Source organism: Lutjanus erythropterus, chromosome 16 (genome assembly GCF_056507025.1).
Source record: "Lutjanus erythropterus isolate fLutEry1 chromosome 16, fLutEry1.hap2, whole genome shotgun sequence".
NCBI lineage: Eukaryota > Metazoa > Chordata > Actinopteri > Lutjaniformes > Lutjanidae > Lutjanus > Lutjanus erythropterus.
The window spans coordinates 31,367,874-31,384,800 of record NC_139332.1 but is presented as its reverse complement, the minus strand read 5'-3'; the positions used below and the strand labels follow the sequence as shown (position 1 = coordinate 31,384,800).

Sequence of the window (16,927 nt, the reverse complement as noted above, 5' to 3'; positions counted from 1 at the left end):
CATAATGATACAAATGTATGTCTAAATCAATAAAATTAGGGGTGTTGTGGTATACTGGTACTGATGATAATCACGATATTCAAAAAATGAAATATTAATATCATAATAATAGACATATGCATATGAGTCCCTCTCAACATCACTACACTGGTATTTTGAGTGTGATTCATTAGCCAAAAAAGAGACAAATTGCACAACAAACAAAGTTTTTTTTTCCAGAATTTCCATAGATATTGTGATAATATTGTTATTAATATTGTCAGTGCAAATCTGATATTGTGACAGCCAGTATAATTACGCAGAAGGTGTTAGAAATCTTTATGAAATTTTAAGACAAAAACCTTCACAATAATCCACTATTTCTCACCTTGCGAGTCTTGGCTGTAGTTCCATCCTTGTTTGACACAGCTTCTTGATTTTCTCTGACATCATCTTCTGCCTCTTCAAAACTCTCAGTGGCTGTTTCAGACTCAGGAACTCCGGATGATTCAGACTCAGCTGAAGCACTTTCTGCTGATTCTGGAGATGTAAGATGCTCCTGTTGGTCTTTTAAAGATTTGGATTCAGGAACACTGGTACTATCAACTTCAGGTGGTTGGTGCTTTTTCTTCTTTTTACCTTTCCCTGCTTTTTTATCTGGTTGTGTTGCAGGAGCCGTAGATTGAACTGTGGGTCGGATGCTTAAAGCCAATTTCTCCTGAATCTCTGAAGTTTTGTCACTGGAGATCACTTCTTTTGCAATGGCATCATTGAGACTAGAGATTTGTTGTTCGGTGGCAGCATCAACTAAGCCTCCTTTCAAAAACTCCTTGACTGACACAATTTCTCGACTCTCTCTGACATCATCGCCTCCCTCTGCTCGCCTCTCAGTGACTGTATCAGACTCAGGAACTCCAGCTGTGTCTGACTCAGTTGAAGCACCTTCTTCTGATTCTGGGGACTCAAGATGTTGCTGTTGGTCTTTTAAAGATTTGGATTCAGGAATATTGGTGCCATCAGCTTCAGGTGGTTGGTGCTTCTTCTTCTTTTTACCTTTCTTTGCTTTTTTATCTGGTTGTGTGTCAGGAGAAACAGCTTGAGCTGGTTTGGATCTGTCTGAAGCCAATGTCTCCTGGATCTCTGAAGCTTTGTCACTGGAGATCAGTCCAGTTGCAATGGTATCATCGAGGCTAGAGACTTGTTTTCCAGCGGCAGGATCAATTAAGCCTCCTTTCAAACACTCCTTATCTGACATAACTTCTCGAATCTCTCTGACATCATCCTCTCCCTCCTCCAAACTCTCAGTGACTGTGACAGTGACAGACTCAGGGACTCCAGGTGATCCAGACTTAATTGAAGCACCTTCTGCTGATTCTGGAGACTCAAGGTGCTGTTGGTCTTTTAAAGGTTCTGATTCAGGGACACTAGTGCTATCAACTTCAGGTGGTTGGTGCTTTTTCTTCTTTTTACCTTTCCCTGCTTTTTTATCTGGTTGTGAGCCAGGAGCCATAGATTGAGCTGTGGGCTCGATGTCAGATTTGTATGTGACAGCCTCAGGAGCAAAGTCAACTGATTCATCAGTTTTTCTGGTTTCTGAATGTGATTCCTCCTTCCCAGCAGATGGAGCCCCTGTTGATTGTATGTGCTTCTCAATGTGAGACTTGGGTTCTTCTGACTGATGGAAATATGTTGGACTGTGTCCACTGCTCCCATCTCCTTTAACATTAATGTCCAGGGCCTCTTCAGTTGCCTCATCTGAGGGTCTGTTGAAATCACTGGTTGACTGACCATCAGTACGTCTGTCCATCTTCTGCTCCTCAGTCAATGCGGTGTTCTCTAAATCTGTTTCTGTCATTGCAGATTTTGTGGTGATTTTTGCTGATGTCTCCTCAATATCAACTTTTTCAGCAGCTGGTAACTTCTCAGTATCAGTCTCTGTTTTGACTGTCACTTTTGGAATCTTGGACTTCTTGCTCTTCTTATTTTGTTTATTTTGCTGAGTTTCTTTGGGCTGGACTGATGGAGCTATCTCAGTATCTTTTTGTATGTCTTCCTTTCCAAGTCCCCTGTTATTTTCTCTTTCAGTTGAAGAAGCTTCCAATGGTTTGGGCTCTATGTCCTCCTTGACAGAAAGCTTCTCCACAGTCACATCTTTTTTGACTCTTGTCAATTTCATTTTGTCTTCTTTGACACTCATCTCTTCCTCACTCTCTTTTGGTGAACCATTACGTCTTTTGTCAATGTCTTCTTTGATATCATGACTCTCTACTCCATCAACCTTAGCTGGCAGAGTTTGTGCCTTTACAACTTTAACTGTTGTGCCTTGACTCTCCTTCTTCGACACCTCATTGCGCAATGCCTGCAGCTCCTCAGCAGTCTGCTTCTGGCTCACTCCTTTTTCAAAGACCTTTTTAAGAATACTTTCTTTGGCTTTCAGTACCAAGGCTGCTTTCTCATCGTCTGGTAGAGAAGATTTCTGAGGCAATTCTTTTTTCTTTGCCTCCTCAGTGCCCTCTGGCTGTTCTGGTTGCTGGGAGACAGAGGCCTTCTCTATAACTTTCTCTTTCTGCTCCTCCCTTTTCATCTTCTCCATCTGATCACCCTTTTCTGTATCCTTTGGTAACATCATTTTTATTGCAACTTTCTCAGGCTCAATAGTATGTTCTGTGAATTCTTTAGTGGCAGGAACTGCTTCATGTCCCTGTTTTACCAAGTCAATTTCAGCCTCAGTTTTACTGTCAATCTTTGCTTCAATATCTTCATTGGGAGGCCCTGTGAAAGCTGCCTGACCATGAATCTGTGATTTTTCATATTTGTCTTGTGACACAAGCTCATCTGTGACTGCAACAATAGCCTTAATCTGCTCTTCAGTATGTACATCAGCTAGATCAATTTGTGACAGATGTTTTATCCCTGGAGAATATGTTTCACTCTCTGCTTCTTTACCATTTCCATTCTTTTTATTCTTCCTCTTTTTCTTGCCTTTGCTTTGTGTCACTTGGGCTGAAGAGGTCAACAACTGGTCTGACTGCTCAACATCACTGCTAGGTTTGATCTCAATCTCTAAAGGTTTGTCTTTCTCCACTCTTTCGTTCTTACGGACATCTTTTTCTCTCTGTGCTGTCACATCACTCTTTCTAAATTCCTCTTCACTCAGTTTTGACATTTCAATGTTGTCTTCGCTTGCTCTGTCATCTCTAATCTCTGTTGCCACAAAACCTGTCATGTCTCCAACTTTAGAGTCATCATGAACCACTGGTGTGCTCTCATCAATGTGTCTACGCTCCTTTTTCTCAATCTTAACAGGTTCCTCATCTGACTTTACTATAGTAGCCTCTTTTTCTTCCAGAGAATCTTTTTCCGTATCACAAACATGTGCCTTGATGGACTCTCCAACATTCTCCTTTTGTTTATCACCAGTCTCACGTGTTTGCAGTCTCTCATCAAGCTCCTGCTTAGGAAGGGGCTCTGATTTATCAATGTCTGTCTGTGGTACTATTTCTTCTATGGCTTGCTGAATTCTTTTCTCAACATTAGTAGCAAACTTAGACAAGAGATCTATGGATTTATCTGGCTCCACTAAAGCCTTTTCCTCCACTGACACTGGCACTTCTGTTTTGTCCTCTTCTGTAGCAGTATCATAACGCAGTGACTGATCTGATACTACAGATGTATTTCCATCATCCTGGTTAATTGCCAGATCTTTCTTTGAAAGTGGAGATCTTGAAGGCACCTCAGTGTATACTTCTGACCAGCTTGTTGGACTGTCTGGGCTTGATACTGACAATGTAATAGCAGGGCTGTATGCACCATCTGATGAGGCAACAGGTGTAATGCTACCTTCATCACCCTCCACCTCCACAGAAGCCAATTTCTCCTGAATCTCTGAAGCTTTGTCACTGGGGATCAGTCCTTTTGCAATGGCATCATCAAGACTAGAGACTTGTTGGCCAGTGGCAGGATCAACTAAGCTTCCTTTCAAAAACTCTTTGTTTGACACAGTTACTCGCCTCTCTCTGACATCATCACCTCCCTCTGCCCAACTCTCAGCGACTGTAACAGTGACAGACTCAGCATGTTCTACTAATTTTGGAGACTCAAGATGTTGCTGGTTGTCTTTTAAAGATTTGGATTCAGGAGCATTGGTACTATCAACTCCAGGTGGTTGGGGCTTTTTCTTCTTTTTACCTTTCCCTGCTTTTTTATCTGGTTGTGAGCCAGGAGCCATAGATTGAGCTGTGGTTTGGATATCTGGTTCGCATCTGTCTGAAGCCAATTTCTCCTGAATCTCTGAGGCTGTTTCCCTGGAGATCAGTCCTTTTGTAATGGCATCATCAAGACTAGAGACTTGTTGTCCAGTGGCAGGATCAACTAAGCCTCCTTTCAAAAACTGGTTGGTGGCTATTATCCTTACCATATTGTCTTCTACCAAACCTCTTTTACAGGCTTCAGTTAGGGGGAGTCTTTCTCCAGTACTGATATCAATGATCCCCCCAGTGTCTGCCTGACTTTGGAGCAGCCTCAGTGCTGGAATTGGGTCAACTTGCTTGGACGCAACTGCCTCTGGAAGGGTCAAGTTTTCTCTTGTTTCCTTATCCTGAATGCCTCTGAATGGTTTCACCTCCAAGAATCGTTTGCCTGTTTCAACATCTATCATACCCTGGTTTACAAGCTCTGAATAAGGCACAATGCGTGCATTTTGGGGGTCAAGCACTCCTTTTGTTACAGCAGAAGAAGCCATGGCATCACTGGCAATGTTCTCATCCAGAAGACCCTTAGAAACTGCCTCTGTCAATGTTATTTTACACCCAGAGTCAGAGTCCAAAATGGCTCCTGTCGATGCCTGTAAAATGACAGCTTCTGGGTGAGATGAAGGGCTGACTTTCCCTTGATAAACCCACTCTAGTTCCTCCAGCCCAGGAGCAACTGACCTATCCACTAGTCCTCTATCTACAGCATCAGAAACTGACAGCCTCATCCCTGAAGAATGATGTATTAAACCACCCTCAGCCACCTGCTTTGCCAACACCTGATAAGCTTCCTCAGACCTTATTAACCCTTTCTGAATCGCTTGCTCCAGAGGAACTGGAGACCTGGACTCTGGGTCAATAACACCTTCCATTTGAAGCTGTAAACTGGCTTTAGTGAGGGCTGCTGCTGAATCTGTATCCTTTCCTTTGTATGCCTTCTCTAGTGCCACCAATTCTTCTCTTTGATTCTCCTCAATCAGTCCCAGGTTTGCTGCTAGAGTGACAGAGACTTTCTTATCCCTACGGAGGTCAACGATTCCCCCAGACGCCACCTGAGCTTCTAGAAGTCGAGCAGCAGTGTTGGGGTCAATCAACCCTGCCTCAGCTGCCTCCTTAACCCCGCAGATCTGCCTTTTCTCTACATCTACAACCCCTGAAAGGGTTTTATCTGACTTCAGGACACTCCACATTAGATCTTCATCCAGTAACCCCTCCTGCATAACATCCTCCATGCTCAGTGACTCACCGCTGTTGGCATCTAGGAAACCCCCAAACAGCCTTGCCTGAGCCATTAATCTAACTGCTGTGTGTCCAGGAAGAACACCTTGGGCTACTGCCTCATCTGGGAGCAGCTTTTCACCTTCTTCTGTCATCAGTCCTCCCTGTTTGAGCTCTTCGACTAAACTTGCTATTTCATCATCCTCCCCTTCCCTCTCCATCGCTGATTCAAGGATATCAATCTGATGTTTAACATGCTTTGAGTCAGTCTCTGTTACAGGCGCCTTTTGTTTGATCCTCTCTGATTCAGTCTGTGAATGCATTGTATCTTTCCTATCATCAGTTTGTACTGAAGTGTCATTTATTTTTGTTCCCAGTGGAATGGATTCTTTCAACTGTCTAAAATCTCCCTCTGGTTTGAGTGTTGCCTTGACTATTTCTCTGTCTGTTGTTGTGATTGTACTTCTGGTCTCCTGAACACCACTATCCCTGGGTTTGGATTCAGTTGCTAACAGCTCATCTTGCCCCTTTGTAACTTTCTCTCCAATATTTGCAGCTAAGGGAATTAAGCTCGTGAGATCTGATGCTTCTTTGTTTTGAGATTTTACTTTTGTATCTTTATCTACTGCCAATTCATTTTTAGCAAAGGCTAAATCACTCTCTGCAAGTAATGATGGTTTGTGTAGCAGTTTGCTACCATTTTCTCCATCATACCTTTCTATTAGACTGCCTGTCCCATTCATCTCAACATCTTTGCTTGATGTGACTTCATTGGAACTTTCTTCTTCAACCTCAGTTTCTTTGTCACTCACCTCTTTATCTGTCAAACTAAACTGCCCCTCCATTTTCAACTTTCCCCGCTCATCGATGCTTTGTGGCTCAACTTGACCTCCGTATACAGAGTCTCCAGCAACCAGTCCAGTGGCTTTGACCAACTCCACCAACTCAGGGTCTAGCAGCACCAATCGTTTTCCAGAATGAGCATCCACATAGCTGTGAGTCATGAGGTGAAACAGTAGCTTGTGTTTTGCTTGTTCTTCAGGATCAAGGATCCCTTGTGCTGGTGTAACATCCCAGACGAGGCCTTCAGGAGATGATGAAGACAGTGGAGAGGATGGAGGTGGAGATGAGCTTGTGGAACCCCAGCTCAAGCGGTTTAGAGATGGGGTTCCTGACTGGTTCATGCTGGAAAGAACATCTGGTATGTAGATGTCTCTGAGAAGACTGACTACACTGGGCTCAAGGGTCTCTTCAGCTGCCTTGTTTAAGGGCAGCACCTGGAGGGTTTCTGGGCTGTAGAGAGCTCCAATGGCTTGTCGCTGTCTTAGGATGTTCCTTGATAGCTCTCCTGAGATCACTCCTTGTTGAAGAGCCTCAACAATGGGCATGAGTTCTCCTGATTCAGGCCAGAGTATTCCCATGAATGCCCATAGAGACTCAAGGACCAACACAGCCAAACGAGGAGATAGAAGATCCCTGCGAATACTCTCTTCCAAATCCAGGCGTTCTCCACTTAAAGGGTCTAAAATCCCCCCATTTTGCAGCTGTCGTGCTAACATAGCACAGGCTAGATCCTGGTCCATAAGCCCATGCCGAACAGCCTCATCAATTGTGAGCCGGTGGCCAGACCGTGGGTCAGCAATACCACCAGCAAAGAGCTGAGCTTCAAGGAGTCGTACAGTAACTTTCCGATCAATCAGGCCTTCCTGGACTGCACGGAAGATGCCAATTTTTCTTCCGGACCGGAGGCAGACAGTACCTCCAGGTTGCTGTTTGACAGGGAATAGAAGGAAACCCGAGTCATCATCGGGGACACAGCGCTGTTGTAGTTCATACAGATTTAATTTTTCAGCTGTGTTTGGATCGATCAGCTCTTTATGTTGTAGCCTTGACTGGAGTTTGGTGACGGTTCTGGGAGTCAAGAGTTTCCTGTCTTCTGCCTGCTCCAAAGTCATCATTTCACCTATCGAGTTTCTCAGGCCTCCAGTGTTCATCTGGTGCTCTAGAATACGAAGTCCCACCTCCTCTCTGATGAGCCCCAACTCCATGGCTGTAGCTACTGGCAACAAATTTTGTTGCTGGTCATCTACTGATGTAGTATTTTCCACCAAAAGCAAGGCATTCTCCAGCTCAGAAAGGGACTGCTTGGTGTGGGTGTCAATTAGGCCTTGAGCCAGGCCTTGTTCTAGTGAAAGATTAAGAGGGGAATCAGGCTGGAGGAGTCCACCCATAATGAGCTGGGCCTCCAATAGTACATGGCAGGTGTCCTGGTCAATAAGACCACGTTTGGCTGCTTTGAACACTGGGAATGTTTCCACTGTTCCCAGGTCGATTACTCCAGCAATGGCAGTTTGGATCTACAAAAAAAAAAAGAAAACAAAATTTTACTTGACATTCATTCTGGTAAGATTTAATGTGGTGTGGTATTTTGAGCCAGTAAATATATTATGTTACATTATTGCTACTGTATGATTTTAGACTATATAGTATAGAATGGGTAGAATCAAGTGGTAGAATCAGAAAAAGAAGAAAACCCACAACCAGTGTCCACAAAAACATAAGAGACAAGTTAAAAAAACAAAAATATTTATTTATATATAATTGTTTTTAGATGGCATGTTACTTATTTGTACATTTGATTGTTTTTTTCCATGTTATAATTTCTCTATTTCTATTTTAATAATTAAAAAGTGCTTTAATACTTACCATAGCTATTCTAAAACAAGCACTAAGCATGCAACAAAGCAACTTGTAACAAAAATGCAGAAAAAGCTCTGGATAAAGGTAAGCAAAGACTCACAAGAGAACACAAAAGTATTCAGAAGAAGAGGAGAATAAAATATCTAGGTGAGAAAAATAAAACTTTCAGGCAACGGTAAGAGAGAAAGCGAGCGCTACTTACCGTGCGGGCTTGTCCCATGGCACACACACTAATGGGCCAGCTTATGGCTCGGCAGAGCGAGGCGCAACAGGTGAGAAGCTGGTTGTTAGCATTCTGCATGCCACTCTTCATTCTGACCCCTAACACTGAAACTAAATCCACCTTCTGACCTTAGATTAATCTCTAACAGGCCCAGAAACAACTGACTTCTTGGGCCTGACATCTTTGAACAGAAACAATGGGCCGAAATATGTAAATGGCAATTATCACAAGACATATCATTTCAAAGTTATGTTTACCTCTTCAGTTACACAGATATCATGATAAATTGCAGATTATTGTCTTGCAATTTATCGTGTATCACAGTAATCACTCATTATCATTGGCTAAACATTGTGACAGTATTGTATTGTGAGTTACCTTATGATTCCCACTTAAACTAACAGTAAACTGATCTAAATCATTAACACACTGAACAGGTGCACATTTAGTGTGATTATAAATTCCCTGCTTTGTTTTCTTCTTGTTATCTCTCATTCTGATCCGCGGCTCAGAGCTTGGATGTCCACAATTCTCCTTTGGCTGCTGTTAGTGGTTTTCAAGCAAAACGCTGGTTTAAAGTTTCACACATTAATAGTATGCATTAGAACAAACACAAAAAAATCTCATCACACACACTCTTGTGATCTGGACACAACATGCTCAAATGGTGAAGTGGGGTTTTTGCATAGCTGGCCTCTGGTGCACTTATACTATAAACCAAAAGTGACTTTTAAAAAATGTCTATTCTTTAGTGAGTATTTTTTTGTCACATAAAAGTCCCCTGTAAAAACATAAAATGTTCACATACGAATCAATTATGAGGTGCAGCTGTCAAGACATAAGAATTATCATCACGGACTGCTGAAACCTGAAATTCTCACACACATTCAATCCATTTTTGACCGATGTACCACACTGTATGAGCCAGGAGAGAACAATTTAATGATCAAGTGAGAGCTGATTGTAAATGTCATTCTCATTGATCGTCTGTACAGGTATACATGTGGTACACTTGATGCGGAGCATAAATAAATACTGAAATGTAATATGTTGACTTTATGCAGTGGAGTTATTTTACCACCACATAAAGAAAAGTAAAATGATATTATTTTATAGTTACAGAGATGACAGTAAAATGTGGATCTACTTAAAAAAAGAAAAATTGTTTCTAACAATGGGTCTAAGAAAAGCAGAGTTCTACAGCTTCTACCTGACTGCTAGCATGACTTGGGCAGTGCTGTTCTAGTGTGGCACCACAAAGGCCATGTATTAACCATGTTAGCAGTTCAGCAGATGTATTTTTTGATGATGATGACAATGATGATGAAGATGGCAAAAACTAGGGTGGGGATAGTTAATGACATGACTTCAGGCTTTTAGGAGAACAACGTGAGAGTGGAACACTCCATGCTAAGGCCCAATTCAGACAGTGTCATCCAGTGAATTCTTCTGAGCCCACTTTTTTACTGTACATGTTAGTTTATAAAAAAATATATGACCACAAAAAAGTGGGCTGTGGAAGTATTTTATGACCCCCAAAAATTTTATATATTAAGTACGAATATCTATTCTAATATTTGTAACTTGTCCTTGAATGACAAAGAAGGAGGTCAAATGAAAGTGCCAAAAATAGAAAATGTCACTTTCAGATCATCTGAATACACGTCTGAAGAGGGTTTGTGATGTTTGTTAAACCAAACCAAGTCAGTGAGTCGTGAATCGTGGGGATGTTTGTCAAAAATGCACACTCCGTGAACACACAACATGCTGTACAACACACACACACTTTTGCTGGCCCACACATGAACTCACGCTTAGCTCGCAAGCGTATTCAAAGCAACATTTTCATGAAAGTACCTTCGCAATTACATTTTGTCAAGCCCGCAAAAGCCGAAAATACATTTGTTGTCATAAATCTGCAGTAGAACCTCTCCATCTCTGCACATCCCTTCAACCACTCTACCTTTCTTTCCTCCTCTTTGGCCAGTTGTTGCTCCAGCTGCTGCAGCTGCTGGGTGGAGCTGTCACACAGCTGGTTGTAGGTGGCCGTCAACTCATCCAGCTGAGCCTCTACATGAGCACGCTCCTCTGGGGACAATCTGGAGAAGACATGGGGGAGAAGGTTAGAGCAGGTAGGGTTTATGTTTTTAATATGTGTCTGTATAAATTTCATTAAAATTTCAGTGGTTTTAAAGTTGGGCATCTCTCCAGATCCAAACATCATTGAAAAATCAGCTCAGTCAATAAATTTGTCAAACAAGCTTAAAAATGCATGTATTTTATTGTTAACCTGACCATTTTAAATCCAGCCCTTGAGGTTTTATCTGATTCCCCATAAAGATTAATTTAGAACTTCCATCACAAGCGCCTACATGAGAATGTGCTGCTTTTATAGCATGAGAAGAGTCCATGTGTGTTGCTCTGTTCCAGTTTCTAGGACACAGGGAAAGTCAATCTGTATGTGTACTGAATGTGTTTGGGATGCATGTGCAACGTGTGTCTATGCATGTGAGCTGAACTTACTTGCTGGCCTGTTTTGACAGCAGGAAGACTTGTGTGCTCCTTATGGCTTCAGCCACTTCATCCTTCTTGGCTGCAAGCTGTTCACTGATGGCCTTTAGAGAACAAATCAAACATGAATGAGGTGCTTAGTACAGTACAACCTCCATTAACTACCATTTCAATGTTTCAATTAAACAACAGTGTGTAAGACTGTAGAACGATGATTATAAAAGATCAGATTTCTGGTGTACCTGCTGAGCAGCAAGTGAAGACTCAGCGTTGGGACCCCCAGCTCGTCCCTGAAGGCCTTTAACCCAGCCCAGCAGGTCTGAAACCTGGCCCACTCTGGCCTGCTTCTCCTCCTCTACCTCTTTCTGCACAAATTGAAAAAAAAAAAAAGTTTTACAAAATAAATCTCAAAACATTTTTTGTCATTAAAGGAATGCTCTCTTTTTCTACTTGATAATGTACACAAATTCTTTTCACTTTATGCAAGTGATTTAATCTGACCACAAATTCCAACTTCAAGCAAAAGAGCGACACATAGTGAAATAAAGTCTCACCTCTTCTTCTTCTAGTCTTCTCAGTGCATCACTGATGTACTTTACATGCTGGGTTGTCAAAGTGACCAAGGCCGTGTAGCGTGTCCGCAAATCCATGAACTGTAGAGAAACACCCAGAAACAATGACAAGACATTAATGATGGTAAATTATGTTCACAACAAAAAGTGGACTGCATATAGATGAATTAGCTTAATATTCAAAAACCTAGTGATAATTATGAAAAGAGTATAACTTACCTCCTGAGTGATGGCGTCAGAGGAAGAGTGCATCCTCCTCCTCTTGACAGGTGACTTGTGTGTAGATTCGACGAAGGCTCTGTAGGTCATCAGCTGTAGTTCATAGTCCTGCAGAATACAGCAACAGTGAGATGTAAGTAAGTTAAAGTTAAAGTTACACATATTCTAGATCAACGCAGTGATAATTTGGACCATTGACATACTATATTTGAAAACCATGCAGAAAAATCTCTTACCTTCACTGAGGTGCAGTACTGTTTGGAGTGAGTCTGACACTCATCTAGTTTGGTCTGGTTCTGTTCAATCTCAGCTACTAATGCCTGAAGAAAGGAATCAGACAAAAACAATTTATTTCAGGCTGTCAGATACAATGTGTGGGTTCCATTTTGTTTTTCAGCTCTACAGCATTCTATGAAAACCAATATTTCTACCACAAATGGACTAAAGCATTCATTTTATTATTGTCCTTCCAGGTAACCATCCATTCAGTTTATTAATCTACAGATCATAGTCCATGAAATCAGAGTTACTGACCGTCTGCTGGGCCAGCTGTTCAGACAGTGCTTTGCTGTCGTTCTGTCCAGGTTGTGTGTTTTCTTGTCTCTCTGTCGTTTCTTCGATCCAGTTGATCAGAGCAGAATGACCGTCTCTGTACTGCTGCAGGGCCGTTCCCAGAGCTTCTAGATCTGTTCGTCTGCAATAAAACAGAAAAAGACTTTCAGAACATTTAAAACACAAAAATATTTATTTTAAGTGGAGTCAAAGTTTAATTTCCAGTGTGTGTACTTGAATGTTTTTAAGCGAGAAAATAGATTATTACAAGTTTGTCTATCTCTTTATGATCAGAGATCAGAACACAAGTTCAGTGCTGAAATGTTGTCAGGACTTGTAATAATTCATCCTCCTCCTCTTTTCCTTAAATATTTTCTCTCATCTTTATCCTCTCTTGCTCACCGTGTCTCCATCTGTCTCTTGATGCCGCTCCACCTATCTGCCATCTGATTGGCTCTGTCCTGGTAGCGTTCCAGCTCAGGGCTGCGGTCTGGGTGGAGTCTGCTGAGTTTAGACCCCGCCTCCTTGGCCCGAGCTACTTCCGACTGCAGAGACTGGAAAATGTTCTCCTGCTCGGCAAGCTCAGCCTGCCACTTCTGGAAAGTGACAATCAGATACAGAACAAAAGTTAGTCGTCAAATTGTTTCTCAACATTTTTCTGTCACTTGTCATAATAGGTGTATATGTGATAATGTGTTTCTTACCCCTAGCTGATCTCTGAGGTTTTTAATGGCCGTCGTGTCGGCAGGAACAATGTCTTCTTCACTTAGCCTGCTCTCGTATTTCCTGACCTGGCTCTCAGCTTCATCCAGATTATGTAACAGGATGTCTACAGTTTTTAACCTGAGGAGATAAAAGGTAAAGAGAAGTAAATAATGTTACACTTGGTAAGTGAAGCATTCAAGTGTATTTCTGAATAAACCAATAAAAAGAATGGTTGTACATGTTTGAGGGAGAAAAAGCTCACTAACTTTTCTAGGTAGACAGATGAGAGGTTGTGCAATTTGTCTATCTTCTCCACAGCCTGATTGAGTTCAGACCGGAGGACGGGCACGCTGGAGGATGTTGGCTTCTCTTCAAAGAAACTGATGCAGCGACGAGACACGTCGCCCAAACTGGAGCGCAGGCTGTCCAACTCTGACTGCAGCTTCTAGATGAGGAAAGTGGAAATAGAAGGTAAATGAGGGGGTAAGTATTAGGTTTTAATTAGAGACTAAAAGATAGATGACTTTTACAAAATAAGATTAATTTACTAGCACTGAAGACACGACAGTCTTCTGTTGCTCCTTTTTTCAATACATCTTTTTTTCAGAGTTTTGGTTTTTGGTATACCTCCACAAATATTAACATTTACAAAACCTTGATTAGGCCTATTAAGGCAGGTTAACCATAACCATTAGTAAAATAAAAACAATCACTTTTTTGATGTGTATTTCATCAGAATTTAAAAGATTTCCTTTAAGTTTTTTAGCCCTTAATACATATGACAGTGTATAACAGTAAACTCTCCAGTCCATATTTTTCAAGAAGCATCCACTGATAAAACTCAATATTAACTTTATAAAGGGGTGTTATTGCCAATTTCAACCACCAGATGGGGCTCAAACTGACCTCTTGCTCTGCAATCTGGACCGTGTTGTCAGCACTGTCACCTGACAGCCGAGTGGGGGGCGGAGTCTCGATTCCCCTCATCAGTCTCTGCTCGGCCTCGTTCAGGCGAAGGGTGACGTTCTGCAGCTCTGACAGGTACGAACGAGAAACTGACTCATCCTTTTCCACTGGAGAGAGAAAAAAAACAGAAAGACGAGAAGAAAGAAGAGTTATTTTGAGCATTAACAGCAACAGTGACAGTAACAGTATCACTGCAGCCATTTGCTTCTTTTATTCAGTGTCACAATATTCACTGTTCAGAGATAATAAAATGAAGATTAATATCATTCTCTGACATGTTTTATTTTGTATGATTCCATGCTGAACTTCATCATCATGCAACATATTTAAGTAATTAATTTTTCACAGGCCAAAATACTGATTCACATTTTTCCGATGAACAGGCATTTTTTCAGAGTTCAGGATGTTACCCTGCTGTGTAGAGTGTCAGTCTGACACCGAGCCATTGTTTTGCTTCAGTTTGATCAGACTGTGGTTCAGTGCTCAGCAGGGACGCTGTTTGAAGAACAGGATCTTCAGCTATTTAAGGAACCATAAATGAATGGTGTGTGCCTAAGCTAGGAAGATCGTGAAGAAACAGAATAGAATAGAGTGTAAACGTGGTGGAAAAGTGGAAAGTGGAAAATCCCCTCGCAGAGAATGTGAAATGCTTTTTAGTACCCAATTTTCTTGGAATTTAAAGTGTCAAAGGACAGGATAAAAAAACAAATACATAATTTAAGAAGGTCATTCTGATAATGAATCATGACTATTAAGAGGGATTATTCACATATGACCATGTATGATGAAACAGTCCAGTTTACTATGATTTCTTGTGACTGATTTATAATTCAGACTTAATGTCTGTTGGAAAGGATGAGAATTTGTTTCTCTTCCATGTGTACTTAATTATTAATTTAACAAGACAAACCTGTATGTTCCAAAACTTTAAACATTAAAATGACTAGTAATTAAAGTATCTAGTAATTAAAGTTATCAGATAAATGTAGTTCAGTATAATATTGATTATTTATTCTTAAATGTGGTGGAGTATTACATAGGAAGTATTAATTAGCATGAAAAGAAAATACCAAATACAAGCACATCAAATTTTACTTAGGGCTTCAACTAATCAAGTGCAGAACTTGAGTAAATGTACTTAGTTACATGCGACCACTGGTATTTGTCAGTATGAATGTTTAGAAGTGTGTTTCTATCAGTGTGGATATATTTTGTCCATCCTGTCTCACCTGTCTCCATGTTGAGCAGCAGGTCCTGGCAGTGCTGCTGCGCCTGCTGGACCTCTTTCTCCAGATCTCGTCTTTCGCCCGGCGTGAACAGAGCGCTCTCTTTGCTGTCAGACAGGAAGTCGGCCAGCTGGGACTCCAGGTGACCCAGGACCTGCTGCCGTTCTGCCGGAGTCTGACAACGAACCTGACAGGTGACACGCAGACGGAGACGTTCAGTACGAAGAGCAGAAGAAAAGCAAAGAAACATAACAGAATAAAAAAGAAGAGCACACACACACACACACACACAAAGACACTGAGTCTCACCGTGTCCAGGTTCCATCCAGAGACAGTTCTGATGTCTTTGAGCAGGTAGTGCCAAGACACCACGCTCTTCATGTTTATATGCAGTTGATGCCACAGAGACATGACCTTCTGGTACAACTGCTCTGCCCTGCACATGCACACACACATGAACATATTAGGCCAATTTTGCAATAAAAATAAACATCAATTGTGAAAATATAGGTGTACACATCTGAGAAAATACATAAGTTGTAAGCTCATTTGTCTAAATACATTAAAAAAAAAATAATGTAACAACATGACAGAGGCATCTGGCTTGGAGCGAACTGAAGACCATTCAATAAATACATATTTAAGATGTTCTCAAACAGAATTTAAGACTATTTAATACTTCTTAAGGACCTGTAGCAACCCTGGATAATATCCATCCACTGTGTTATGAAATTTCTAAAAGAGTCAAAGTTTTTGATTATGAAATGAGATGAAAAAGTGACTTTAAAAATTTATAGAGTTTGTCTCTCACCTGCTGGCTGTATCAATGGCCTCCTGATTCGGAGGCGGGACGGTGAAACACACTGAGGGGACCATGGCCTCATTCCCTGTCGGACTGATCACCTTCCACTTGGTCCTCTGAGAGTTGTCCTCCAGCACGCACTCCTCACCTCGGCTTATTGTTATCTAAGAGCAGGAAGGGGTGCAAGATGGATGCAAAAAAAGAACAAAGAGAGGGATAGATGGAGGATAGATGGAGCACAAATTGAGGGGAAAAAGAGGAGATGAAGGAAAAGAGAAAAGAAAACAGGGAATGGAGGTTATGGAATGACAGATGTTGGGAATGAGGAAGGGAACAGAGGAAGAGAACATGAAGAACAAGATGGGAAAAGTACGAGTGAAAATTAAAAAACAGTCAGGGTATTACAGAGGTGAAAAAAAAAAATGACAGCGGTTAGAAGACAGGATGAATGGAGAAGAAATCAGATGAAAAAGGGGAATAAAGTAAGAGGAGGGAGTAGAGAAAACATGTAAACCAAAAGCTGATAGCAACAAACTCAGAATGCAACACAAAATGCAAACATTCATGAACTTCATGATGTTAGCAGAAGCCCTAAAATGATGTGACATTAGAGTCCTCGACATGTGGACTGAAAGCTGCTTTGCACCTCTAAACTGAAAGCTTTTATTGTGAAAGCAGCAAATATTAATACCTGGGCTGGGTTTCACAAATGCACCTTGAGCAGCAGTTCACCAACAGGGGAAAACCATTACTGACATGGTGATTTTAAGAACCCCAGCGCAGGACAAAAACAGAGTTTGAGATTAGAATCAGCTCTAAAATAAACACAAGGCGAAGCCATGACTGTGGAGAAGAGTTTTAGAGCTGCGCATTAAAGGCTACCACTGTACTGCCTCCCCCACCCGCCACCCTCTCTCACCCCTACCCTGCACACACACACATCAATACATCAATAATGCAAAGCTATGCACATACAGTAAATACATGAAATGTAGATTAAAGCT

At 41.5% G+C, this 16,927-nt stretch overlaps 1 protein-coding gene across 1 annotated transcript in view; it reads right to left on the bottom strand.

Moving 5' to 3' along the window:
- Positions 1 to 16,927, bottom strand: part of macf1a (microtubule actin crosslinking factor 1a) — a 261,734-nt gene that overhangs the window by 92,865 nt on the left and 151,942 nt on the right. Inside the window, exons 22-36 of the mRNA XM_084739932.1 lie at positions 15,933 to 16,087; positions 15,431 to 15,557; positions 15,125 to 15,308; positions 13,836 to 14,002; positions 13,196 to 13,374; positions 12,929 to 13,067; positions 12,627 to 12,820; positions 12,207 to 12,366; positions 11,909 to 11,992; positions 11,673 to 11,780; positions 11,436 to 11,534; positions 11,124 to 11,246; positions 10,894 to 10,985; positions 10,334 to 10,469; positions 368 to 7,804 (exon numbers count right to left, since the gene is read on the bottom strand). Of these exons, the coding sequence (XP_084596058.1) occupies positions 368 to 7,804; positions 10,334 to 10,469; positions 10,894 to 10,985; positions 11,124 to 11,246; positions 11,436 to 11,534; positions 11,673 to 11,780; positions 11,909 to 11,992; positions 12,207 to 12,366; positions 12,627 to 12,820; positions 12,929 to 13,067; positions 13,196 to 13,374; positions 13,836 to 14,002; positions 15,125 to 15,308; positions 15,431 to 15,557; positions 15,933 to 16,087 (9,384 nt within the window). The remainder of the gene's footprint in view (positions 1 to 367; positions 7,805 to 10,333; positions 10,470 to 10,893; positions 10,986 to 11,123; positions 11,247 to 11,435; positions 11,535 to 11,672; positions 11,781 to 11,908; positions 11,993 to 12,206; positions 12,367 to 12,626; positions 12,821 to 12,928; positions 13,068 to 13,195; positions 13,375 to 13,835; positions 14,003 to 15,124; positions 15,309 to 15,430; positions 15,558 to 15,932; positions 16,088 to 16,927) is intronic.